At 42.6% G+C, this 21,706-nt stretch overlaps 1 protein-coding gene across 1 annotated transcript in view; it reads right to left on the reverse strand.

Moving 5' to 3' along the window:
- cped1 (cadherin-like and PC-esterase domain containing 1) overlaps positions 1–21,706 on the reverse strand; it is a gene marked incomplete at both ends in the record, with an annotated part of 146,348 nt that overhangs the window by 101,101 nt on the left and 23,541 nt on the right. Inside the window, 2 exons of the mRNA XM_083662827.1 lie at positions 11,968–12,072; positions 12,839–13,006. Coding sequence (XP_083518953.1) covers positions 11,968–12,072; positions 12,839–13,006 — 273 coding nt within the window. The remainder of the gene's footprint in view (positions 1–11,967; positions 12,073–12,838; positions 13,007–21,706) is intronic.

The following is a 21,706-nucleotide window of genomic DNA, read 5'->3' on the forward strand; positions in this document are numbered from 1 at the left end:
AAATCTAGCAGCCATATTGGCAGGTGGTCAAAAAAGTGAATTTCAAGCCCTGAGAGCAGGTGGTGACATAGGAGTGAGTGAGAAAAGGATCAAATATTGGTGGTTAACACATTCAGTGCCAAGGACGTCTGTGGACGTCCTAAAAAAAAGTAACGAGGAGTGCCAAGGACGTCTGTGGACGTCCTAAAATCATAATTCATATTATTCCATAATTCTGCTGTTTAAGGTCGTACCTAGCCAGTGAGCATGAATCCCTTCAAGGGATCACACGGCGCCACCTTAAACATCGTCACAGGAGCTGCTCCACCCACCTCAGATCCTTTACTTTGTACAGGAGACAGCGGAGAAAGTGGAAACCGATGCATGCTTTCTGCCAGAGCCGTATATATTGCTCTGTCTACAGCGGACAGTGGGCTCGGCTGCATCCGCGCTCACAACTGAGCTCTTATGCTTCTATCTATCTCCACACGATTTCCTAGAAAGCCAGCATCCGAAGCCGAACGGCCAAGCCTTTTCGTTCAGTCGCGTTTGCCAGCGCGCATCATTTCCTTCTTGATGGGCGCTGGGATCTGTCCGGGGCAAAAACGAGAAAACAAACTCTGTGCGTGTGGGAGGAGCCCGCAGCTCAGAGGTGGAGAGGGGAGAGGGGGGAGGGGGGGGGGGGGGGGGGGGGGAGAGGGGTGTGTGGCACACAGGCTTCACAGAAACCACACCACACGCCACCACATCAGAAAACACCAGCCAGAGTCAGTGAATGTGCTCGAAATTAGAGTGCAAAAGGTATTCATAAAAGGGCCTATATCTTGGAAAGTAAAAAAAAACGACAGAAAACCCTTGAAAGTGCACTTTTTTGAGAGGCTGTAATTTCATAATGGAACTGTCTAGAAACAAAATTTCTTCTTTGGAAGAAGCAGGAGTGTTCAATGTTTCATTAAAGTCCAGCCCCATTAATATAGCCATAATAGAAAAAATTCTATAGCTGTTTTCAACTGAATGGAAGTGAATCTGGCACAGGCTCCAGACAATTTTACTGAAGCGCTGTGGCACTGAATGTGTTAAGACTGAATAATGACATCACAACTGTTAATTTAAAATGAGTTATTCCTCTAAACCTGGCTTCAAATGCACCAAATTGTTCGCGCTGGCGCCGTTCGGCCCTCAGCAGAACCTGGTAGCGAGGAAATTTTTTGTGGCCCTCTCTATCATCAAAGTTACCCATCCATGGGTTACGGCATGACAATATTTGTTCGGCCCCCGGCAACAATCTGGGTTTCTCATGTGGCCCCCCATGAAAAATAGTTGCCCACCCCTGCTCTAGTGGGCCATGTCAACCTAGCAAGTTACGCAAAATTTTGGCGAGGGAAAAAATTACATGGCCATTTTCAAAGGGGTCCCTTGACCACTCACCTCAAGATATCTGAATGAGAATGGGTTCTATGGGTAGGGTTAGGGCTACTACACACCTTGAGTTGCATGCACTTTCAGTCAGAAAGGTGTCTTTCCCTTTGAAAATGTTTAAGCTTTTTTTCCATTCAACTCTAAATCGAACTCTAATAAAAGCTTTTAATAAAAGTTCGAATAACGTTTTTATTATTTTGAAAATGTATTTTAGATTTAGAATTTAAATTGGCTATCAAATATATATTACATTTTAATGTAATGTATTTTTCCCTACAATAAAGAAAAAAACATCACATGGATGCAACTGGGACGTATCATCAGTGATGTACCCTGAGCCCTGTACCACGAAGCTCGATTAGTGGTTTAGCAAAGTAACTTCAGGTTTAACCCTGGTTTGGCCGTGCTACAAAGCTAGTTAACTTCTTACCGACATATATTTCCATAGCAACTTATGCTTCACACTTAACCTGGTTAACCAGGTTAAGTTGCAAGGATAAGATTAGACCTTAAATACACCGCCCATGAACCAAACGAATCAGCAGTTTGGAAAAATGGCCAACCCCTTTCTGGATGAGTTTCCCATCGAGGAAGGAGCACGAATTGTAATGTTGAATTAATCAAGGACTAAAGCCTTGCACTTGTTGCAGGCTACATTTTAATTAAGCCCTACTTACCACTTTGGAATATGTTTTTATATATAAATTTTTGTGCTCTCAAGTAGCCTAGATACGTTGTTTGACCCCGCTGATCGATTGCAGCTGAATAGTGAGTGGAGAAATATCACTAAACCGGCATAAAAAGGTTACATAAACGTCTCCAAAGCGCACGGTGCCGTGTGCGCAACGGAGCTGAGACTGACGTTGGGTTGGAATTGAAATGGTGATACATGCTAGAATAGCCTACTACATCTAAGCAATTTAATATGGGATCACCTGCACACACCATATTAAGATGATTCATATCTAGGCTACCCCTGCATTTTGCAGCTGCAACTGTGTTGCTTTTGGCCTGTATGATGTGATTGAACTTCATATTTCCAGCATCATTATATGAAATATGGAGATATGCGACTCTGCTGACAATAGCCTATATATGTGACCACAAAATAGGCTATTTTTTATAAATGAAATCTATGCCCGCACGTACCGTGTCGATTCAGTTCAGAAGCATTTTTTTATTTAATTATCATTCTTTTTTGTATTTATTAGGCTATAGGAATTATTCAATCAGTGCGACTAAACACATTGTTACGGCTTAATGTAAAAAGCCGCCCACAGACGCCATGACTTGATACGTTCAACTCGCACAGCACTTGTGTTTGGTTAGCTAGGTTACTCACTGTTGTTGTCTTCTTTCAGGGTGATACGGTTCGTTGAGCAGGTGGTGGTTTGGCTGGTAACGTTATGTTTACTGTCAATGAGTGTAGGCTATTGTTGTTTGAGTGAAGTGAGTGAGGCAAACTGCTTGGTGTTGGCTTTGCGTCGTAAAACTAAATCAAACCCAAACCAACAAAATAAACTTCCCCCAAATTAAACAGGCCATCAAAAACGGAAGAACCCTAATAAAATTAACCAAAAACACGGAGCGTGCGGTGCGTGCGGTTGAAGACTGTGTCTCCGTGGCGTCTTCCACAATTCCACTCCTTCCTGAGCACACCTGCCTTCATTAAAGGGGTTCTCGCTTTGTGGGTCAGGTGATGTCTCTGCTCGTTGCATGCAGCACCAAAATCCTCCACCAGGTGCTGCTAAATGATTACCATTAAACTAAAAATGATATAGTCCTTAGAAATGGCTCTAACACACCGGCCCCTATTGTTATGGCCATTGAGCTTAACAATAAACGAAAAATAATTAGAGCCATAAATCAAATATTCTCAGTTTTTTTTTTTATATATATCAAGCGTTTAAAGTCATTGAGAGTCCGCTTGAATGACTTATTAAGTCCATTAGGTCTCTTTGTTCTCAGACGCTGGAACTAGCAAACATAATTTGCTTATGGGTCGTTCCAGTGTATTTGTTTTCGTTTTTACGAGTACAGATCGTACTAATCCTCTTGTGCCAGGTCGGGTTTCAAGGACTCTTGCAATTAACCAAGACCCGCGGGGAGCATTAGCATCTGCTATCATTACGATGTCTCCTTCCACAAAATTTCTTCTGATGCGGTTCCATTTTTGCCTTTGCTGCATCAGTGGTAGGTATTCCCTTACCCATCGTGTCCAGAATAAATCTGATATATATTGTATTTGTTTCCATCGACGTCTTGCGTATAGATCTTCTGGTTTGAATATGCCTGGTGGCAAGTTGGGTTGAATCTTGAGTTGTAGAACATGGTTTGGTGTAAGTGGCTCGAGATCATTGAGATCGTTTGAAACTGTAGTTAATGGTCGGCTGTTGAGTATAGCTTCTACTTCACATAAGATTGTGTGAAGTCCCTCGTCATCAAGAGTTTGTTGCTTACAAATTGATGACAGTGTTTTCTTTACGAGACGAATTAGCCTTTCCCAAACACCACCATGGTGTGCACCTGAGGGTGGATTAAAGGTCCATGAAACACCCTTTTGCTGGAGTGTTTTTTCTATTTTGCTGATGTTCCATTCCTTCATGGCATCCTTCAATTCCTTTTCTGTTGCAATGAAGTTGGTTCCATTGTCTGAACGGATCGCTTTGACCTGGCCTCTTCTACTAATGAAGCGCCTGAACGCATTGATACATGAATCAGTATCAAGAGAATGAGCGAGTTCCAGGTGTATTGCTCGGCTGGCAAGGCAGGTAAATATGACTCCGTACCTTTTCACGATGCTACGTCCTCTCTTAACTTCTATTGGGCCAAAGTAGTCCACACCAACGTGAGTGAATGGTGGATGGTCAGGTGTAATTCTATCCTTTGGCAAATCTGCCATTTTTTGCTCTCCAATGTTGGCATGTAGACGTCGACAGGTGACACATTCTGATATTATTTTTCTTGCAAGAGTGTTTGCACATGGAATCCAGTATTGTTGTCTCAGTTTTGATAGCATATGATTTCTGCCACTGTGTCCGACTTGCTTATGAATGTCTCTGAGCAGAATTTTGGAAACATGATGATTTTTCGGGAGAACGGCTGGATGCTTTCTCTCTTCTGGCATAGCCATCTTGCCCAGTCTACCCCCTACTCTCAGAACTCCTCCTTGCAATATTGGATCCAGTGTATAGAGTGAACTGTCTGTTTTTACACTGTTTCCCTTTTGCAGTGCAACTAGTTCCTCTGGAAACTCCTCCCTTTGACAGAATTGTATCACTGCAGTCTCTGCTGTGGCCAACTTTTCAATTGTGAGTGAATTAACACTCCTGGTTTTCTTGAATTCTTTCATATGTTCTTCAATCATCTGTTTTTGTTTGGTTGTATTATTTTCTTGTGCATGGACATCGATAGTGATCTCTTTCCTTTTCTTTGTCATCACAAGCAACAGGTCTCTGAGCTGGAGAAACCATGCCACTGTTCTTCTTAGCTTACTCCACTCTGAGAAATGGTGAATGAGCTTGCTTGTTGCATTGTGATTCCCTTCTTGAATTACATTGACCGTTACTTGGTTTCTCTTTATTTCAGGATCGTTTGTGCTGAGTGAGCCAAGTTGTGGAAGCTTTGGCCATTCCTGTTCAGATTGTTTCAGGAAAGAAGGGCCCTGTATCCAGCTGGTACATTTCAAGAAGGCATCTGCTGTTAATCCACGAGAGGCTGGATTTATCTTTGTGTTGATGTATTTCCACTGAGTTACACAAGATGCTTCTCTGATGGCACTCACTCGGTTGGCAACAACGTTTGAAATCTTTGGGTTTCATTTCTGATGTATTGAAGCACAGACGTGCTATCTGTCCAGAACAATGTTTTGTCGAGTGACATCTGTAACTCCGTTGACAGCATTCTATCCATGCGAACTGCGAGCACTGCGGCGGTGAGTTCCATCCTTGGTATTGTCATTTGTTTGAGAGGTGCAACTCTCGCTTTTCCCATTATGAATGCTACGTGCATGTCATTCCTTTCATTGATTAGTTTCAGGTAAGTGACAACTCCATATCCCTTCTCGCTTGCGTCACAAAAATGGTGCAGCTGTGCAGATTTGATGTTACCAAAATGTGATGGTTTGATACATCGTCTGATTCTGAAGTTCTCCATCTGCTTTAAGCCCATTAACCAGTTTTGCCAAGATTTTTTATGGGCCTCAGGGATGGCGCTGTCCCATTCACAGTTGAGTTTGCATAACTCCTGAATGATGTGTCTTGCATTGAAGATAAATGGAGCTAAAAATCCAAGTGGGTCATACACGGAACTAAAGGTAGACAGAATACCCCTCCTGGTCACAGGCTGGGGTTTCAGGTTTACTTCAAACTTGAAGTTGTCTTCTTCCACACTCCACTGAATGCCCAATGCTCTTTCGACTGGTAGATTGTCTTTCTCCAGGTCTAAGCTTTTGACCTCTTTGGCTCTTTCAGTCTCTGGTATTGACATAAGCACAGCTCTGCTGTTGCTTACCAATTTCGTTAATCGAAACCCTCCTTGGGCACAAACATTTTGAAGCTCCTTACACAGTGAAATGGCTTCTTCTTCAGAAGGCATGGATCTTAAGCAGTCGTCAACGTAAAAATTAGTTTTGACAGTGTTGACTGCTTCAGCAGAATGATCTTCCTTATGGTCTTCAGCAGCCTTGGTCAGAGCATAACTTGCACAGCTAGAAGATGATGTGGCTCCGAACAAATGAACGGTCATCCTGTATTCAGAAATGGGCTTGCTCACATCTCCTCCTGGCCACCACAAGAAGCGCAAGAAGTCCTTGTGCGCAGGTGCAACTTTGACTTGGTGGAACATGCTTTCAACATCTGCCATGACTGCGATTGGTTCCTTCCTAAATCGAAGTAAGACTCCTAACAAGGTGTTGGTGAGGTTGGGTCCTTGAATAAGTTGGCTGTTTAGGGAAACTCCTTGGAATGACGCAGAGCAGTCGAATACAACTCTTAAGCTACGTTTCCTTGGGTGATATACCCCGTGGTGTGGTAGATACCATGCTTTTCCATTTTCTGTGTTAACTTGGTCAGGTGGTATGACCTCAGCATATCCCTTTTCTATTACTCCTTCCAAAAATGATTTGTACTCATCATGAAACTTTGGGTTCCTGTTAAATTTCTTAAACAGTGGCTTAAGTCGTTGCTCTGCGATTGGGCGATTATTTGGCATGCTGATATTAACCTCTTTGAAAGGCAAGGCCAATTGATAATGCCCGTTGTGTAGCTCTGCAGTGTCAGTCATGATTTGTAAAACCTTTTGTCCTCTATAGACATCTCAGCCTTTTCCTCATATTTCCGCTCTGGGAAATCATGGTTGTATTGCTGGGTCAAAAGTTCATCAAGCTTGACAATGGAAATGCGGTTGACAGTCACACTTGAGTTACTTTCTATTCCACAGTTATTATCATTTATCAATCCATTAATAACCCATCCTAACACAGTTTTGACTGCATAAGGGCCATCATCTTTACTATTAATTATTTTCCATGGTTCCATCAATTTGGACGCATTAGTTCCAATCAGCAATCCTATTTCCGCATCAATTTGAGGCAATCTGACCTCATTCAGGTATGTCCATTTTTCTATTGCAGATTGTGTGGGTATGTGTTCCTTTGTGATGGGAATTTGGGTTTGAGTGTGCATTTTTGGCAGTGTATAAAAGTCCTTTCCATCAATGCTGCTGATTTCCATACCTACTAGAACAGTAGTGTTGACTGGTTTTACCTGGCCCATTGTTCTTAGCTGGATTCTTTTCTTGCTCCCTTTAGCATTTAATTGCCTCTGTAAGGACTCTGTACAGAAACATGCAGTACTGCCTTGGTCAAGGAATGCATAAGTTTGGATGATTTTATTGGAGTTTGACATCTTGATTTGAACCGGGATAATTGAGAGTGTTGTGTTTTCATTACCGGCCCCAGTAACACTGTTTGATTCAAAAGAAACCAAGGTACTGCTCACAGATGCCTTTGGTGTATTGTCGAAGGTGTCACTCCATTTTCTGTAAATATGCAAAATAGTTGGATGCGTTTTGGAGCACACTTCACATGTTAGTCTCTTCTGACAGTCTTTACTCATGTGACCTTTGGTCAGACAACTGAAGCAAATGCCTTGTGATTTTAGACATTCTATTTTCTCTTTATGAAGCCTTTTGTTCATTTGACACGACTCTGTTACATGATCTTGTGTGCAGAATAAACAAGTCTTGTGCACAGTAGACGACTTGTGTGTTGGTGTTGGAGTACTGGAAGTAGTTTCTTTCTTGACTCCGGGTTCTGCTACAGTGACAAAGCTGCTGCCTTTGTAACCATGGATGGACTTGCTAGTAGTGAACTTGCTTGGTTTTAAATCTTTCTTAAACTCTGCTTCTTGGATATTTCCAAAGAGTGGGTCTGCTGCAATTTTTGCATGCCTGTCGATGAAGTGAACAAGGTCAACAAATTTGGCTCTTGTTTTGCTCCTCTCATAATGATCATATGCAACTGTCCTCCATCTTTCGCGAAGCTTGAAGGGAAGCTTTGACACCATCTTTTTCATATTTGAAGTATTATTCATCTCTTCCACAAATTCCACATCCTGCATGGTGTTACAACATCCCTTGAGAAACAGTGCATAGTCACTCAATCCTCTTCTGTCTTCTGTTTTAATAACATGCCAGGCAAGAGCCTTTTCCATGCAAGCAGCTGCTATTAACAAGTCATTTCCAAAGTTCTCTTGGAGCAGCCTTTTTGCTTCCAGGTAGCCTCTCCTAGGATCTGTCGTATACTGACAACTTCGAACAAGCTGTTTGGGACGTCCTTCAGTGAATTGTTCAAGAAAAAACAAGCAGTCACGGAAATTCTCAGTTTTGCCTTCGATAACATGTTCAAACGTACGTATGAAAGTGAGGTATTGCAGTGGATCTCCTCTGAACACTTGAACTTCTGTTTTTGGAAGCAGAGCGTGTCGTTGTTCTTTGATTAACAGTTCTGTGATTTCATTTTGTTTTTTCATAATTTCAACCAGCTCACCTGTTTTGTCATCATTTTGTGTTATATGTGAGCGGCCATCTTGTCTCATATTGAGTCCATCCACATTCACCGAGCGGTGAGAATTGTCCTGTCCATGGCTTGAAGGCCTCCTCTGATGCCCCATTTGTGAGGATTGTTTTTGTATTTTCCGTCCATCACCACTAGAGGCATTATCTTTTAATCTCCTCAATGAATGTTGAGATTGGCAGGGTTCCTGTAAAGATGTTGCTCCATAATTCTCATCTTCACCACCACCACCATCATCGTCTGGCTTAACGTCACCATCATTTTCATCATGATCATCATCATCGTTATCATCATAACGGTCCTCTTCTTCCACAGGCTTGGACCATGGCTGCATTGCCTTTTGTTTTACAGCAAAGTCTCTTTCCTCCAATTGTTCCAATGTGTCTATTTTTGCAGTAGCTGCAGCAATATCAGTTTCAAGGGCTAATTTTTCCTTTTCAGCTTGTATTTTTATCTCTTCTCTTTCCAAAGCATGTTTTTTCTCTAAAACAGCAGCTCGGGCACGAAGTGCTGCCCTCTCAGCCTCAGCCTTTCTGCGGGCAGAGGAAGCTGTAGAAGACCTGCTGCTGGATGAAGAAACAGAAACTGCACGCTTAGTTTTTAGTGTTTCAGTGAAAGATTCAGGCACTTCTTGAGGGTAATCTTTGGCTTTAATCACCCATTTCTTTACTACATCTTGGAAGTCTTTGAAAGTATGCAACTTAGGTAAATACCAGTTACTATGGTCATGCAATTTTTCATCTTCAGACATCATTTCTTGCGTTGAATAATGCAAGGTTGTAAATTCGCTTATAAGATCATCAAACACTGATTTATGTTGTTGAACTTCCTCGATGTTTATGTAATCAATGAGGAGAGGTTCAATACAGTTTCTTTGGCTGGTCAACTTTCCAAGCTTGGCTTTCCTTGCATTTATCAATTTAGTCAGCTGTGCCTCCATTCCCCTTTCAGTATACTGGACAATCCTTTTCTCCTTCACTGCTGGCTCTGCAGGCTTACTGCTAGGCTCCTTTTCAATTTTGGAATTATCTTCTTTGTCTTTGTCAGCCATTTTTAATATTTCCAATATTCCACTTGACACAGATTAATATCACACAACTTGATTGAAGATGTTTCAACATTGAACAATATGACGTTCTTAATTGCACATCCACGACGGCCTAATTTAACGTTACAGTGCTGACGAGGATGGCAGTTTTGACAACTTTAATTAGTAGCTCACAACTGCAGCAAAGCGATTGAAAGTAGAAAATAAATGCAATATCCACAATCCATACGGCTAATCCGTTCCACAGAATTCCACAGTTTTATCACATTATCTTCAAACATTCCAGTGCAAGCCGTAGTAGTGAGAACATCCACTTCCTCAGTTAGAAATTGATTCGACACAAATCCGTCCTTTTATTTCCACAAAGAGCCGTCATCCATATTCCACTTTTGTTTCCCGTTTTCCACATTGACGTTAGCTCTTTTCCATCATTCGTTATCGTTGAGAAAGTCTTCAACTTTGTTACGGCTTAATGTAAAAAGCCGCCCACAGACGCCATGACTTGATACGTTCAACTCGCACAGCACTTGTGTTTGGTTAGCTAGGTTACTCACTGTTGTTGTCTTCTTTCAGGGTGATACGGTTCGTTGAGCAGGTGGTGGTTTGGCTGGTAACGTTATGTTTACTGTCAATGAGTGTAGGCTATTGTTGTTTGAGTGAAGTGAGTGAGGCAAACTGCTTGGTGTTGGCTTTGCGTCGTAAAACTAAATCAAACCCAAACCAACAAAATAAACTTTCCCCAAATTAAACAGGCCATCAAAAACGGAAGAACCCTAATAAAATTAACCAAAAACACGGAGCGTGCGGTGCGTGCGGTTGAAGACTGTGTCTCCGTGGCGTCTTCCACAATTCCACTCCTTCCTGAGCACACCTGCCTTCATTAAAGGGGTTCTCGCTTTGTGGGTCAGGTGATGTCTCTGCTCGTTGCATGCAGCACCAAAATCTTCCACCAGGTGCTACTAAATGATTACCATTAAACTAAAAATTATATAGTCCTTAGAAATGGCTCTAACACACATCATGAGATCATTATTATTCATTGAGCCTAAATGGTCTATACATACGGATTTTGGACTGAGATAGATTACACATTGCTTCCACAAAAGACATGCCGGTTTTGAGTTTATTGAGAGGGTGAATTGAGCTGCTGTAGATAGCCTACGTGGAGGTAGAAACCGCTCTTCAAAGAAATTACTGGTGTGGATAAAAGTGGTCACTTTAGACAGTCATTCGGGAACAGACTAATAATATCCAACGCAGATTTTTATTTGCGGTTTCATTCAATGAGGAAATACTGGCGCTGTCGGAGTTGGAGCAGTCCATATTGCATTGTGATTGGCAGTTGTTAAAAACCACGCCTCTTTTGCGGGCACGAGCTCCAGTGCACGGGCATTTTCATGTGCACGAGCTCTCAGCTTGATTAGAAAAACCTGGTTCGAGTTAACGAGTGGCAACCGAGGTTCATAGTACAAGTTAACTACAATCGAGCTGATCTGGTTTAGACAAACCAGATCAAGGGACAGATCCTGGATCTTCCTATAGAACATTCGTGGTATAGGGCCCTGGGGTCATAGGATGTTTCGGGTCTCGCAACATCATACACCCTCGCCCAGGTGACCCAGCCGGGGTTGATCAAGCCCCGACTTACGTCCCAGTAGCTACCCACGGTCAGCCCTCTTAGGGAAAGACAGGACCACTCAATCCGCTTCTCCGGAACTACTCTGCCGGGACCGGGAGGCTCTGGCACGTGGAGGGGCTGGGCTCTGTGGGTTGCCCCCTGTCCGGGCTCCTCCTACGTCTCACCAGGTCCAGGACCTGTGCGTTGCACCGGACTCCCCCGCTCCAAACATTTCATTCTGGCATGATGTTTCTTTGGCTGTGGTGGTACTGCAGGCTCCACTTGCGGCTTGAATGACCCTCCTAAAAGGCCTCTCGTGGATTTGTTGGGCTTCTTCCTCACATAACATCAACATTTATTTTTTTAAATCCACTGCCTATTTAACGTCTATTTAACACAGTCTGTAAATCTCATGTAAATTCAACGTAAATTCATATTTATTATCCACAGAACACTTCACCACTCATGTACATATTGTATATATTTACTCGATTTGATTGCACTTGCAACTTGTGATTGTCTTTAGTTATCTTCCTACTTCTTATCTCTGTATATTGATGTGACCGCTATGCTGCATACAGACACTAAGACAAATTCCTCGTATGTAACTTGCATACTGTGGCAATAAAAGTGATTCTGATTCTGATTCTGAGTGATCAGAAAGCATCAGGAGTCATTATGTTTGGGTGAAATAATAATAATAATAATGATAATAATAATGGTAATAATAATAATAACCATAATAGTAATAATAATAATAATGATAATAATAATAATAATAATAATAATAATAATAATAATAATAATAATATGTGAAGGAGTGTTTACCAGTTCAAATGCTCCATTTGTCTTCATTTGTCTTTGAAACTGGAGCAGCAACAACAGCTCATCCTCTGGCAAACACAGGCCATGTGTCCCTTTGCAGCCACCGTACTGACCAGAGAGAAATAAAAGCTTTTGAGGAATCTTATGAAAATTATGTTTGAGTAACAATTACATTCTATACATGGAGAGTGCCTGTAGTATATCAGCAACTTGACTAAGGACAATGGCTAAGTTGTATTTCTTTGAAAAAGAAAAAGTTTTATACACACACACACACACACACACACACACACACACACGTGTATATATATATATATATATATACGTGTGTGTGTGTGTGTGTGTGTGTGTGTTGTAACAGTAATTAACCTTGATCTGTGTCTCAAGCTGCCGTGTTTGATATATATACGTGTGTGTGTGTGTGTGTGTGTGTGTCACACACACACACACACACACACACACACACACACACACACACACGTATATATATCAAACACGGCAGCTTGAGACACAGATCAAGGTTAATTACTGTTACAACACTGAGCGTTTTTATGAGAACTAGCAGCTTTACAGAAGCTCACAGACAACTATTAAAATGAGAGAGATGCTTGAATGTGTGAACACTACTCAACTGTGCTGTGTTAATAATAATCATTTCTATTTCTATTCTTGCACAAAATATGTAAATTCAAGCACTTTCAATGATCCATGTCTATTTACTGTATGTCTATTTTCTAAAACTTCCAAGGCCTTGATTTGTTTTCAAATTGACAAACTTTCAAGCCTTTCAAGGACCCATGGGAACCCTGACAAGTGTGTTGTTCTGTGCCATTCTAAAACCAACGCTTGTCCTCTGGCAGCAGCTCCAGTCTACCTTGTCTCTCCTAGTTGTCTCTGCATGTGAGCTTGTGTTGGGCCCCGGGGCCAGGCCGCCGTATGGCGGCAGCAGGAAGTGCAGCATGTCCTCCAGGATCAACTCTTTGGTGATCTGTCCGTCAAAGGCGGTGTCCCTCAGCCCCGTCAACCTCAGCTCCGTGTCCAACTGCACAAGACAGGGGGAGAAATCTGGAGTCAAGCCCCCGACCAGCTGTTGAGGACATCCTGCCCTCTAGTGACCTCTAGTGGAAATTTGAGTTCTGATCACCCCAGACTCAAAAGGAAGTCTCTTCTATTCCTTCTACCCTGTGGTTGGTTTGTACAAATTCAAAGCAAAAAAGCTAAATTCAAACGGACTAACAATACACATCCTGCCTGAAAGTAGAAAATTAAAGCTTTAACAAGGGGAGACATGAGACGGTAATACATGGTTTTCTTATGATTTCCTTCCTTTTTGTCATGATGCCTGTAGCCACTGAACAGTGTGGATGGAAGGGAGGACACCGGAAATACGTTTAGGTTATATGTTTCTTATAAGACATATGGGCATCTGGATCATGGAGTGCAAAAGGGAGTCCTTCCCCATTCATCTGCATGTTAAAATGGCCGAAGGGCAGTGCCCTTGGAAAATAGTTTCAAACAATCCAACTTGCCGTTTTCAGCATGTAGCAGCGAGCTAGCGTGTAGGTTTCTGCCGTTAGCTTGCTAGCTAGTTAGCGTTGTTGTTTTCACTGAGGCGGCAGCTGCACTATTTACCGCGACACACAGGGAGGTAGGGATGGGAATCGAGAACTGGTTCTTGTTGAGAACCGGGTCCCAGTGGATCATTTCCTTGGAATCGTTAGCCAAAATCCTTAACAATTCCACTATCGATTCCATGCGCGATGACGTCACACGCTGCGACACGCACGCAACGCAGCCTTGTTTTGTTTAGACCGCAGCCACCATGGCGTCTAGGCAGAAGCAGAATGATGACCACAGTGCCACTTGCAATGCTTGCAAAACCTCTTATTTCGTCAAAGGGGGGAAATACTAGCAATATGCAGAAACATTTGTCCACACAGCATGCAATAATTTTGGAGGAATGTTACGTTTTTGATGTGCTACGGAGTGACGATAACGTGGCTTACAGCAGCGCGGCTAACGTTAGCGCGTCATCTGTTAATATGGAGAGTAAACTCCTCCAGACCCTGTCTATTGTGTGTTTACTGTTTAGTGTTTGTGCGATTTGTTTCATTGTGTAAACCAGACTTCACCAATACTCCATTGCCATCCATTTAATTTAGATGATGACGACGTTCAGATTCAGACTGGTTCAGAGGCTGGTAGTCGCTCTGGGTTAGAGGCTGCAGCGAGTACTTCTTGTGCACCTCTCTAGCCTCCATTCACCCAGGCAGGGAAGAGTAAAATGACCGAGGCGAGGGTAAACGAATGTCACCGAGCAGTGACTAAGTTTGTCTGACATGCCAGCTAAAGTAAAATGTCAAAGTTGCATGTTGTCATTCTAACCACTAGTTCTGTTTCATTCATTCCCACTATATATTTTCTATAGGGAGATGACAAAGATGCTCAACCCAAAATGCAAACCCCCAAACAGAGCCAGTTTAACAGACACACTGATCCCTGCTTGGTATGGGATTGAAAAGAGCAATCTGATCTCAGAGCTGAATAATAATACATAATTATAATAATAATAATAATAATATAAAAGAAAATTAATGTTAATAAACCTGTTTGTACTCTTTTTTCACCTTGCCCAATGAGAATCGATAAGAGAATCGATAAGGAATCGGATCGATAAGCAGAATCAAAAATGGAATCGGAATCGCTAAAACCTTATCAATTCCCATCCCTACAGGGAGGAGGGAGCGGAAACCACTCTGACTGACATGGTCGGCTGCCACCGAAACAGTCGCTCCAATGGGAGAGCAGAGTAGAGCAGGGGAGGGTTTATCCCAGTTATGGAGACCTGCGGTGCCAGACTCCTCGGACGGAAGGGAGAGGAGGCTGGCCAGCGAGACTAGGGCATGATTGACAGGTCGCCTGTCCAGTGAATGTGCGATCTTGGGCCAATAGCAGGCGCCACAGCGGATCTGTGGGAAACCGCTGGTCTCGCGTGAGCTGGGCGGGAACCAAAATGAAAAACTAGAGACTTCAAAATAATGGGAGTCCACAATCCAATGGGTGATTCCACACTCACTATAACCCAACTTTCTTTTTTCCACTTTTTTCCAGTGTGTAACACAGGGTAACACAGAAATGGAAATGAGTAAGAGTGATAGATGTTGAAAATCTTTACGGCTGCTATGGAAACAAGGCAATAATAGGCATTGGCTTACCGACACTACACAATCAAATTCCTTAATTTTATCCCTTAAATGTCCTCGTGCCTTCTGTACCTGGTTTATAGAGATATTAATGAGTTCCTGTCTCCCTGAAATTCACATGAAATTAATTAACATTTTCTATTACATGAATCCCACTGTGCTTCAGAGAAAGTTTCAGGGTTGCCACCACCTTTTATCCAATCAGGAGGCAGAACTCCACACAGAGGCGGGCCCTCTGTGCGCATCCACAAATGGGAGGGGGACTGCTCATTGATGTTTGAAAAAGGAAACCAAAGAATCCAGTCAAACTGGGCAAATCTCTGACGGCACATTTAAGGGGTGTGTAAGGTAGTTTTGATGGGGTCTCCTGCATAATAACTCCCATAACTCATTTTAAGGGGATTTGACACAAACAAAGGGGTGCATTAGTGTAAATATAAGGTTATTTTAACACGTTCACTGCCAATGACGACTTGAGTCGTCAAACAGAATCCAACCGTTCACTGCCAACGACGAGTTGAGTCGTCAAACTGTTTTTTCAGTGGTTTCCACTAGGTGAGGCCCTTGGGCAATAGGTGAATGTGGATCCGACCTCTCCCGCTGCCCCGGAAGTACTCTAACAAAGATTTCTATATAAGGAAGGCGGGCTCCTTTGATCAGCGTGGGTTGAAGTAGGTAAGTTTTAGATACAGAGCGAGACAGAATTACATAGCGATTTATAGATAGAGAATTTCAGCAATTTAGCAATTTAGAGTCAGATTTAGAGCGAGTTGGTTAGCGTAGTTGATTTAGTTTGTTAGTTGTTAGTACAGTAGTAGTGTTTAGTATAGTCTTTATAGTAGACTTTGTTTAGATAGATAGTTAGCGCGTAGTTACAGTTCATTGTAGTTAGCTTAGCCTTAGCGTCAGTTCATTTTAGTATTTCGCGTTTATTCTAGTTCAGTTTGATCGAGTTGGTAGCCGGTAGATTAGCCTTATTTCAGTTCAGTTTGATCTAGTCGTAGCAGTAGTTGTTTTATTTCAGTTTAGTTTAGTTAGTATTTTCAGTTTTCAGTTTAGTTGGGAGCGGGTGGCGTGTTTGTGCCATGCCGGCCAAACGCAAGCGGTCTTCGGCGGCTGCACGCAAGCGATCGGCGGATCAGAGATCACTGCTGGATTTATTTTCCGTCCGAAACGAGCTTGTGCCGGAGACCGATTCCGAGGTCTCGGATGAAGAACGGGGTGAGCCCATGCACGTAGCGGCTGCTGCTGCTGGGCTGACTGAGTCTGAGTCGAGTGAGCTCACGTCTTCTCCAGACGCGGAGGATTCTGAGGAAGAGTGGGCCCCGTCGAGGAGCGAAGCTCCACAGAGCAGTGGTAAGACGATGTTTGAGATGACTTGTGTAACTTGTGTAAATGTAATTACTATGACTGTACAAAAGCCAGCAGTCAGTCAATTCATTTTACTGAATTTCAGACTCTGAAGATGAGCCCATAGCCGGCTGTAGCGGTAGGCCTACAGCATCTGTTGCCACAGCCTCTGGTGCCAGGAAAATGGGTAAGATCACAGTTCAGAATCAGGTTTATTTTCACATCACAGGTTCCAGCCAGAATTCAGTACCACACATATAAAAAACACTATTTTATGGTAATTATGTATTTCTATAATTTGCAGATGGAGCTGGAAGTGGGAAACGTCCTCAGCCTGCAGGTCCTGAGTGGTGTGACGTTGACTGGGAGCCAACCCACATCCCCTTCACAGCAGAACCGGGTCCTCATAGTGGTGGTGCTGCTAAACCAGTTGACTTCTTCCAGCTCTTCCTGGACGATGAGCTGCTCCAGGCCATTGTAGTCCAAACTAACTTGTATGCACACCAGTGCATCAGTCAGGTCAGTGAGGCTCTGCCACATTCAAGGCTTGGGAGGTGGAAGGACACTACAGTGGCAGAACTCAAGAGCTTCTTGGGACTATATTTCCTCACTGGGATCGTCAAGAAGCCTGAACTGTCCATGTACTGGACCACAAATGAACTGTATGCTACCCCCCACTTCAACAAAACCATGTCTCGCAACCGCTTTCAACTGCTAACACGATTCCTCCATTTCAGTAACAATTTTAATGTTGATGGTGCAGACAAGTTGTTCAAGGTCCGGCCAGTTTTGAACGACCTGTTAGAAAAGTTCAGAGCCATGTTCACACCAAGTGAAAACATCAGTATTGATGAGGGGATGCTCCTGTGGCGTGGGCGGTTGGCCTTCAAAGTGTATAACCCACAGAAACCCATAAAGTATGGGATAAAGTCCTACATCCTCTGTGACTCCCAGACAGGTTACTGCTACAGCATGAAGCCGTACTGTGGTGAGCGGTCCACCCTAGGCGAGACAGTGGAGTTCCTCCTCGGGGACTTGGCAGGGCAGGGTTACCACCTATACATGGACAACTACTATAACTCTGTTTCTATGTGTGCACAGCTGCTGGAGTGTCAGACCCATGTCTGTGGCACTCTGAGGAAGAACAGGGGCGAGCCACCTGCTACAAAGGTTACCAACCACACCGTGAAGCTGGGGGAAACCGTCATGCGCCACAATGGTGGCACCATGGTTCTGGCCTGGCGAGACAAAAGAATCGTCAAAATGGTTTCCACTCTGCACGACGACATGATGGAGACAGTGCAGGTCAGGCAGAAAGGCAGCAGAGAGAGGGTCCCACACGCAAAACCCAAGTGCGTTGTGGACTACAACAAGTACATGAATGGGGTAGACAGATTGGACCAGAACATTGCCTACTATCCCTTTGCCAGGAAGACATCCAGGTGGCCATTCAAGTTTGTCATGTACATGTTTCAGATGTCTTTTTATAACGCCTTTGTTCTGTACAAAGCTAAACACCCAGCTAAACACCAGAGAAAGTGTAAAACATTGATGGCTTTCATCCTGAGTGTTGTCGGTGCATGGACCAGACCTGTGGTGGAGGAGGAGGTGGGGGCTGGGGTGGAGGAGGAGGTGGGGGCTGGGGTGGAGGAGGAGGAGGTGGGGGAGGAGGTGGGGGGTGGCGGGGAGGAGGTGGGGGGTGGGGGGGAGGGCAGTGACCAACCTGCAACCAGGCCGGGCCGGGCACCATACCTGGACCCTCCAAGCAGGCTGGATGTCGATCTAGCAGGCCATGTAATGGCCATGTATCCAGCCTCACTCAAAAAAGCTGGCCCAACGAGGAGGTGTAGAGTTTGTACAGAGATTGGTGTTAGAAGCGAGACACGCTACCGTTGTGTCGTGTGTAATGTCCCATTACACAGGGCTGGCTGCTATGAGGTGTACCACTCAGAGAAGAACCGTGCTCAGTGGCACAAGTAGGCATGGGTCGTTAAAAAAAAAAAAAACTGCCTGTTTTTGATGCTCTTTGTTTGATTGTTTGCTAGCTAGCAGGAATACATAAAAAGCACCTGCCGATTTTCATGTAACTTTGTGGATGGGTGTAACATGGGCCAAGGAAGTACCCATTACATTTTGGAGCAGTTCTGGATTCGGTGTACGAGCCGAACCGAAAAAACATATTAAAAAAAAAAAACATGTAAAAAAAAAAAAAGCTGAGTGACCTGTGGTCTGCTCTTGTTTTGTATTTATTTTGACATTTATTTATTTTATTATTGTATTATTCCTCCATTATTGAAAACAACTATTGTTCAGATGTCTGATGTCTCACTGATGCCAAAAATAAATGCTTAAAGTGACTTTTCTGCCTGTTTGATTGAATTTCACAAAACTGCGATTATCTCAGCTTTCTGCCTCAGACCCTGAAACCATGCTGTACTCAACGGCTAATATCTACATAACTACTAACTCTACAAACTAACTCTTTTAGACAGAGAAAGTACACATTCTATTAGTACTTTTGAGATATTGTATGTTCACAAAGTCCAAGCAGAAAAGAATCCTCGGCTCTTGTAAAATGAGCCAGAATCCTCAAAAAACGGCTTGGCAGAAGCTACCTACAGCAAAAAAAAAACGGCTGGCAGTCAATGTGTTAAGAGATTACTGGTTCGTAACGCGACGGACCTCCTATTTATCCAGTGAATTAATATAATTGATATAATATATCAATATGGATACTGGATAGAATGTTTCACTTTTACTCTAAGACAACAAAAAGACAACGGTAAAGCTTATAGAACTTAACAGTGACCGCCCCAACAATTTTTGAAAACAGAAAAAAGGCATACGTTTTATATTTATCTTATTTTTTTCCATAACCTGGGGACCTGACGAATCTGTCAGCTCATGTTGTTTCATTGGCTCTGCATTTCACATTTGCAAATGCACAGTTTAATAAAATAAAATAAAATAAAATAAAATAAAATAAAATAAAATAAAATAAAATAAAATAAAATAAAATAAAATAAAATAAAATGTTTTATTGTCATGATTAATTTGGTAGCTGGTTGGCTTGGTTGCAGGCTTAAAACTATATATGAGGGATCAGTGTTGGTAAACAAACGGCTTACTGGGGGCAAATTTATAATGGAACCCTACAGAGCCAGCCTTGAGTGTCACACTCTAGCAGGCTGTGCTGTTTACTAAATTCACTTAATTTAAAAAAATCAGTTCACGCAACTTGAACACAACATACTTATATTAAATTAAATTCAGGTTTATTCATTTAGGAAAAAACCCTTAGAGCACACATGGGCAAAATACGGCCCGCAGTCCGCATGCGGCCCTCGGCCATCTGTGTGGCCCGCGATGGAATTGCAATTTTTTTTTACAGTGCACCTGAATGCAACATGCAAGATACCCACTGAATAAGTGTCCAAATGTTCATGTCATTCTGGCCAATATTCCACTTCTGTTATAGCATTTCAGTCTGGAATATGGAACATCTTTCAATAATCTTTATGACTAAAAGGCTACATTGAAGTAGAAATTTAAATAATTAACTCATTGGTTTTGGATTTATTTAGCTTCAAGAGTGCATTTTTGTTTGTGTGACCCTCAACACAGGCTTTGAGAATCCCGGGCCACTTACTGATACTTATGTTTAAATTAACACACTCATATTCTGGTTTATTTCAAGAAAAACATTTCGGCTAGTGGAAATTCTAATTGGCTGGTAACTTTAAAATCTAGCAGCCATATTGGCAGGTGGTCAAAAAAGTTAATTTCAAGCCCTGAGAGCAGGTGGTGACATCGGAGTGAGTGAGAAAAGGATACAATATTGGTGGTTAAGACTGAATAATGACATCACAACTGTTAATTTAAAATGAGTTATTCCTCTAAACCTGGCTTCAAATGCCCCAAATTTTTCGCGCTGGCGCCGTTCGGCCCTCAGCAAAACCTGGTAGCGAGGACATTTTTTGTGGCCCTCTCTATCATCAAAGTTGCCCATCCATGGGTTACGGCATGATAATATTTGTTCGGCCCCCGGCAACAATCTGGCTTTCTCATGTGGCCCCCCATAAAAAATAGTTGCCCACCCCTGCCTTAGAGGAATCATCTCATTTTCGAGGGGGTTTATACATCAGACTAGGGCTGGGTATTGGCAAGGACCTCACGATATGATACATATCACGATACATGGGTCACGATACGATTGTATCATGATATATTGCGATACAATACATTTACTGAAAATTTAAAAATAGAGCTGAAAATACAACTCGTACAACCTGTACCACCCAGGTAGTGTAATAATATGTACAGCACTTTATATTGATAACTTAGTGGAGAAATTGAGTCAAAACTATGGAGTGTTGAGTGTGTTATTGAACGCACTGAATTAAAAAGTATTCTTATTATGTCACTGAACACACGGCTGTGCAAAAAAACCGATATGCCGATATATCACAATATTTTTCTGAAATATCGATACAGTATTGCGGAATGAAATATTGCGATATATTGCCGTATCGATTTTATTGCACAGCACTGCATCAGACCTTTGAGGTACTTCTGCTCTCACTCAGAATGTCAAAAAAGCAATGTGATGATTCACTTTTGAGATACAGTACAGCATTAATATTTGTTTGGCACAACTCATACTAGTTAACTGCTGCGGGGTTCCGCATTTCCGGGTGTTTTTTTGTTGTCGTGATGTCACACAGATTCATCCTATAAGGTTTTTATGAAACATCAATGGAGAAATTAATGGGAAATTCACTTCCTGGAACTGTAGCGGCAAAAAAGTGGGCGGTCACTGTTGAGCTCTACTAGGACAAATAGCTACATAGTACTGTTACTGTATATTGTAGGCAAATTGAGACAATGACAACTGCTCCCCTTGTTTTCAACTGTTTCAGGGACTTCTGGCTCCTGAGTCCTGACCCTGCTCACTCCCGTAAACCAGAGGTTTTCAAAGTGGGAGGCGGGGGCCTCCCCAGGGGGGCTCCAAACAGTTTCAGGGGAGGCTCAGTGAATGGAAGTGAAAAAATATTACTTTAGTTATTACATTAGTTATTATCCAAAGTAGATCACATAGAATAACCTAAATGTGTGTGCTTTGGTTCAAGAGATACTTCAGAGATACAGTCGTTTTAGGGAATTTTACTATTCTTTCTCGCTTTTCCAGA

This window comes from Poromitra crassiceps, assembly GCF_964638095.1.
Source record: "Poromitra crassiceps genome assembly, chromosome: 2".
Lineage (NCBI taxonomy): Eukaryota > Metazoa > Chordata > Actinopteri > Beryciformes > Melamphaidae > Poromitra > Poromitra crassiceps.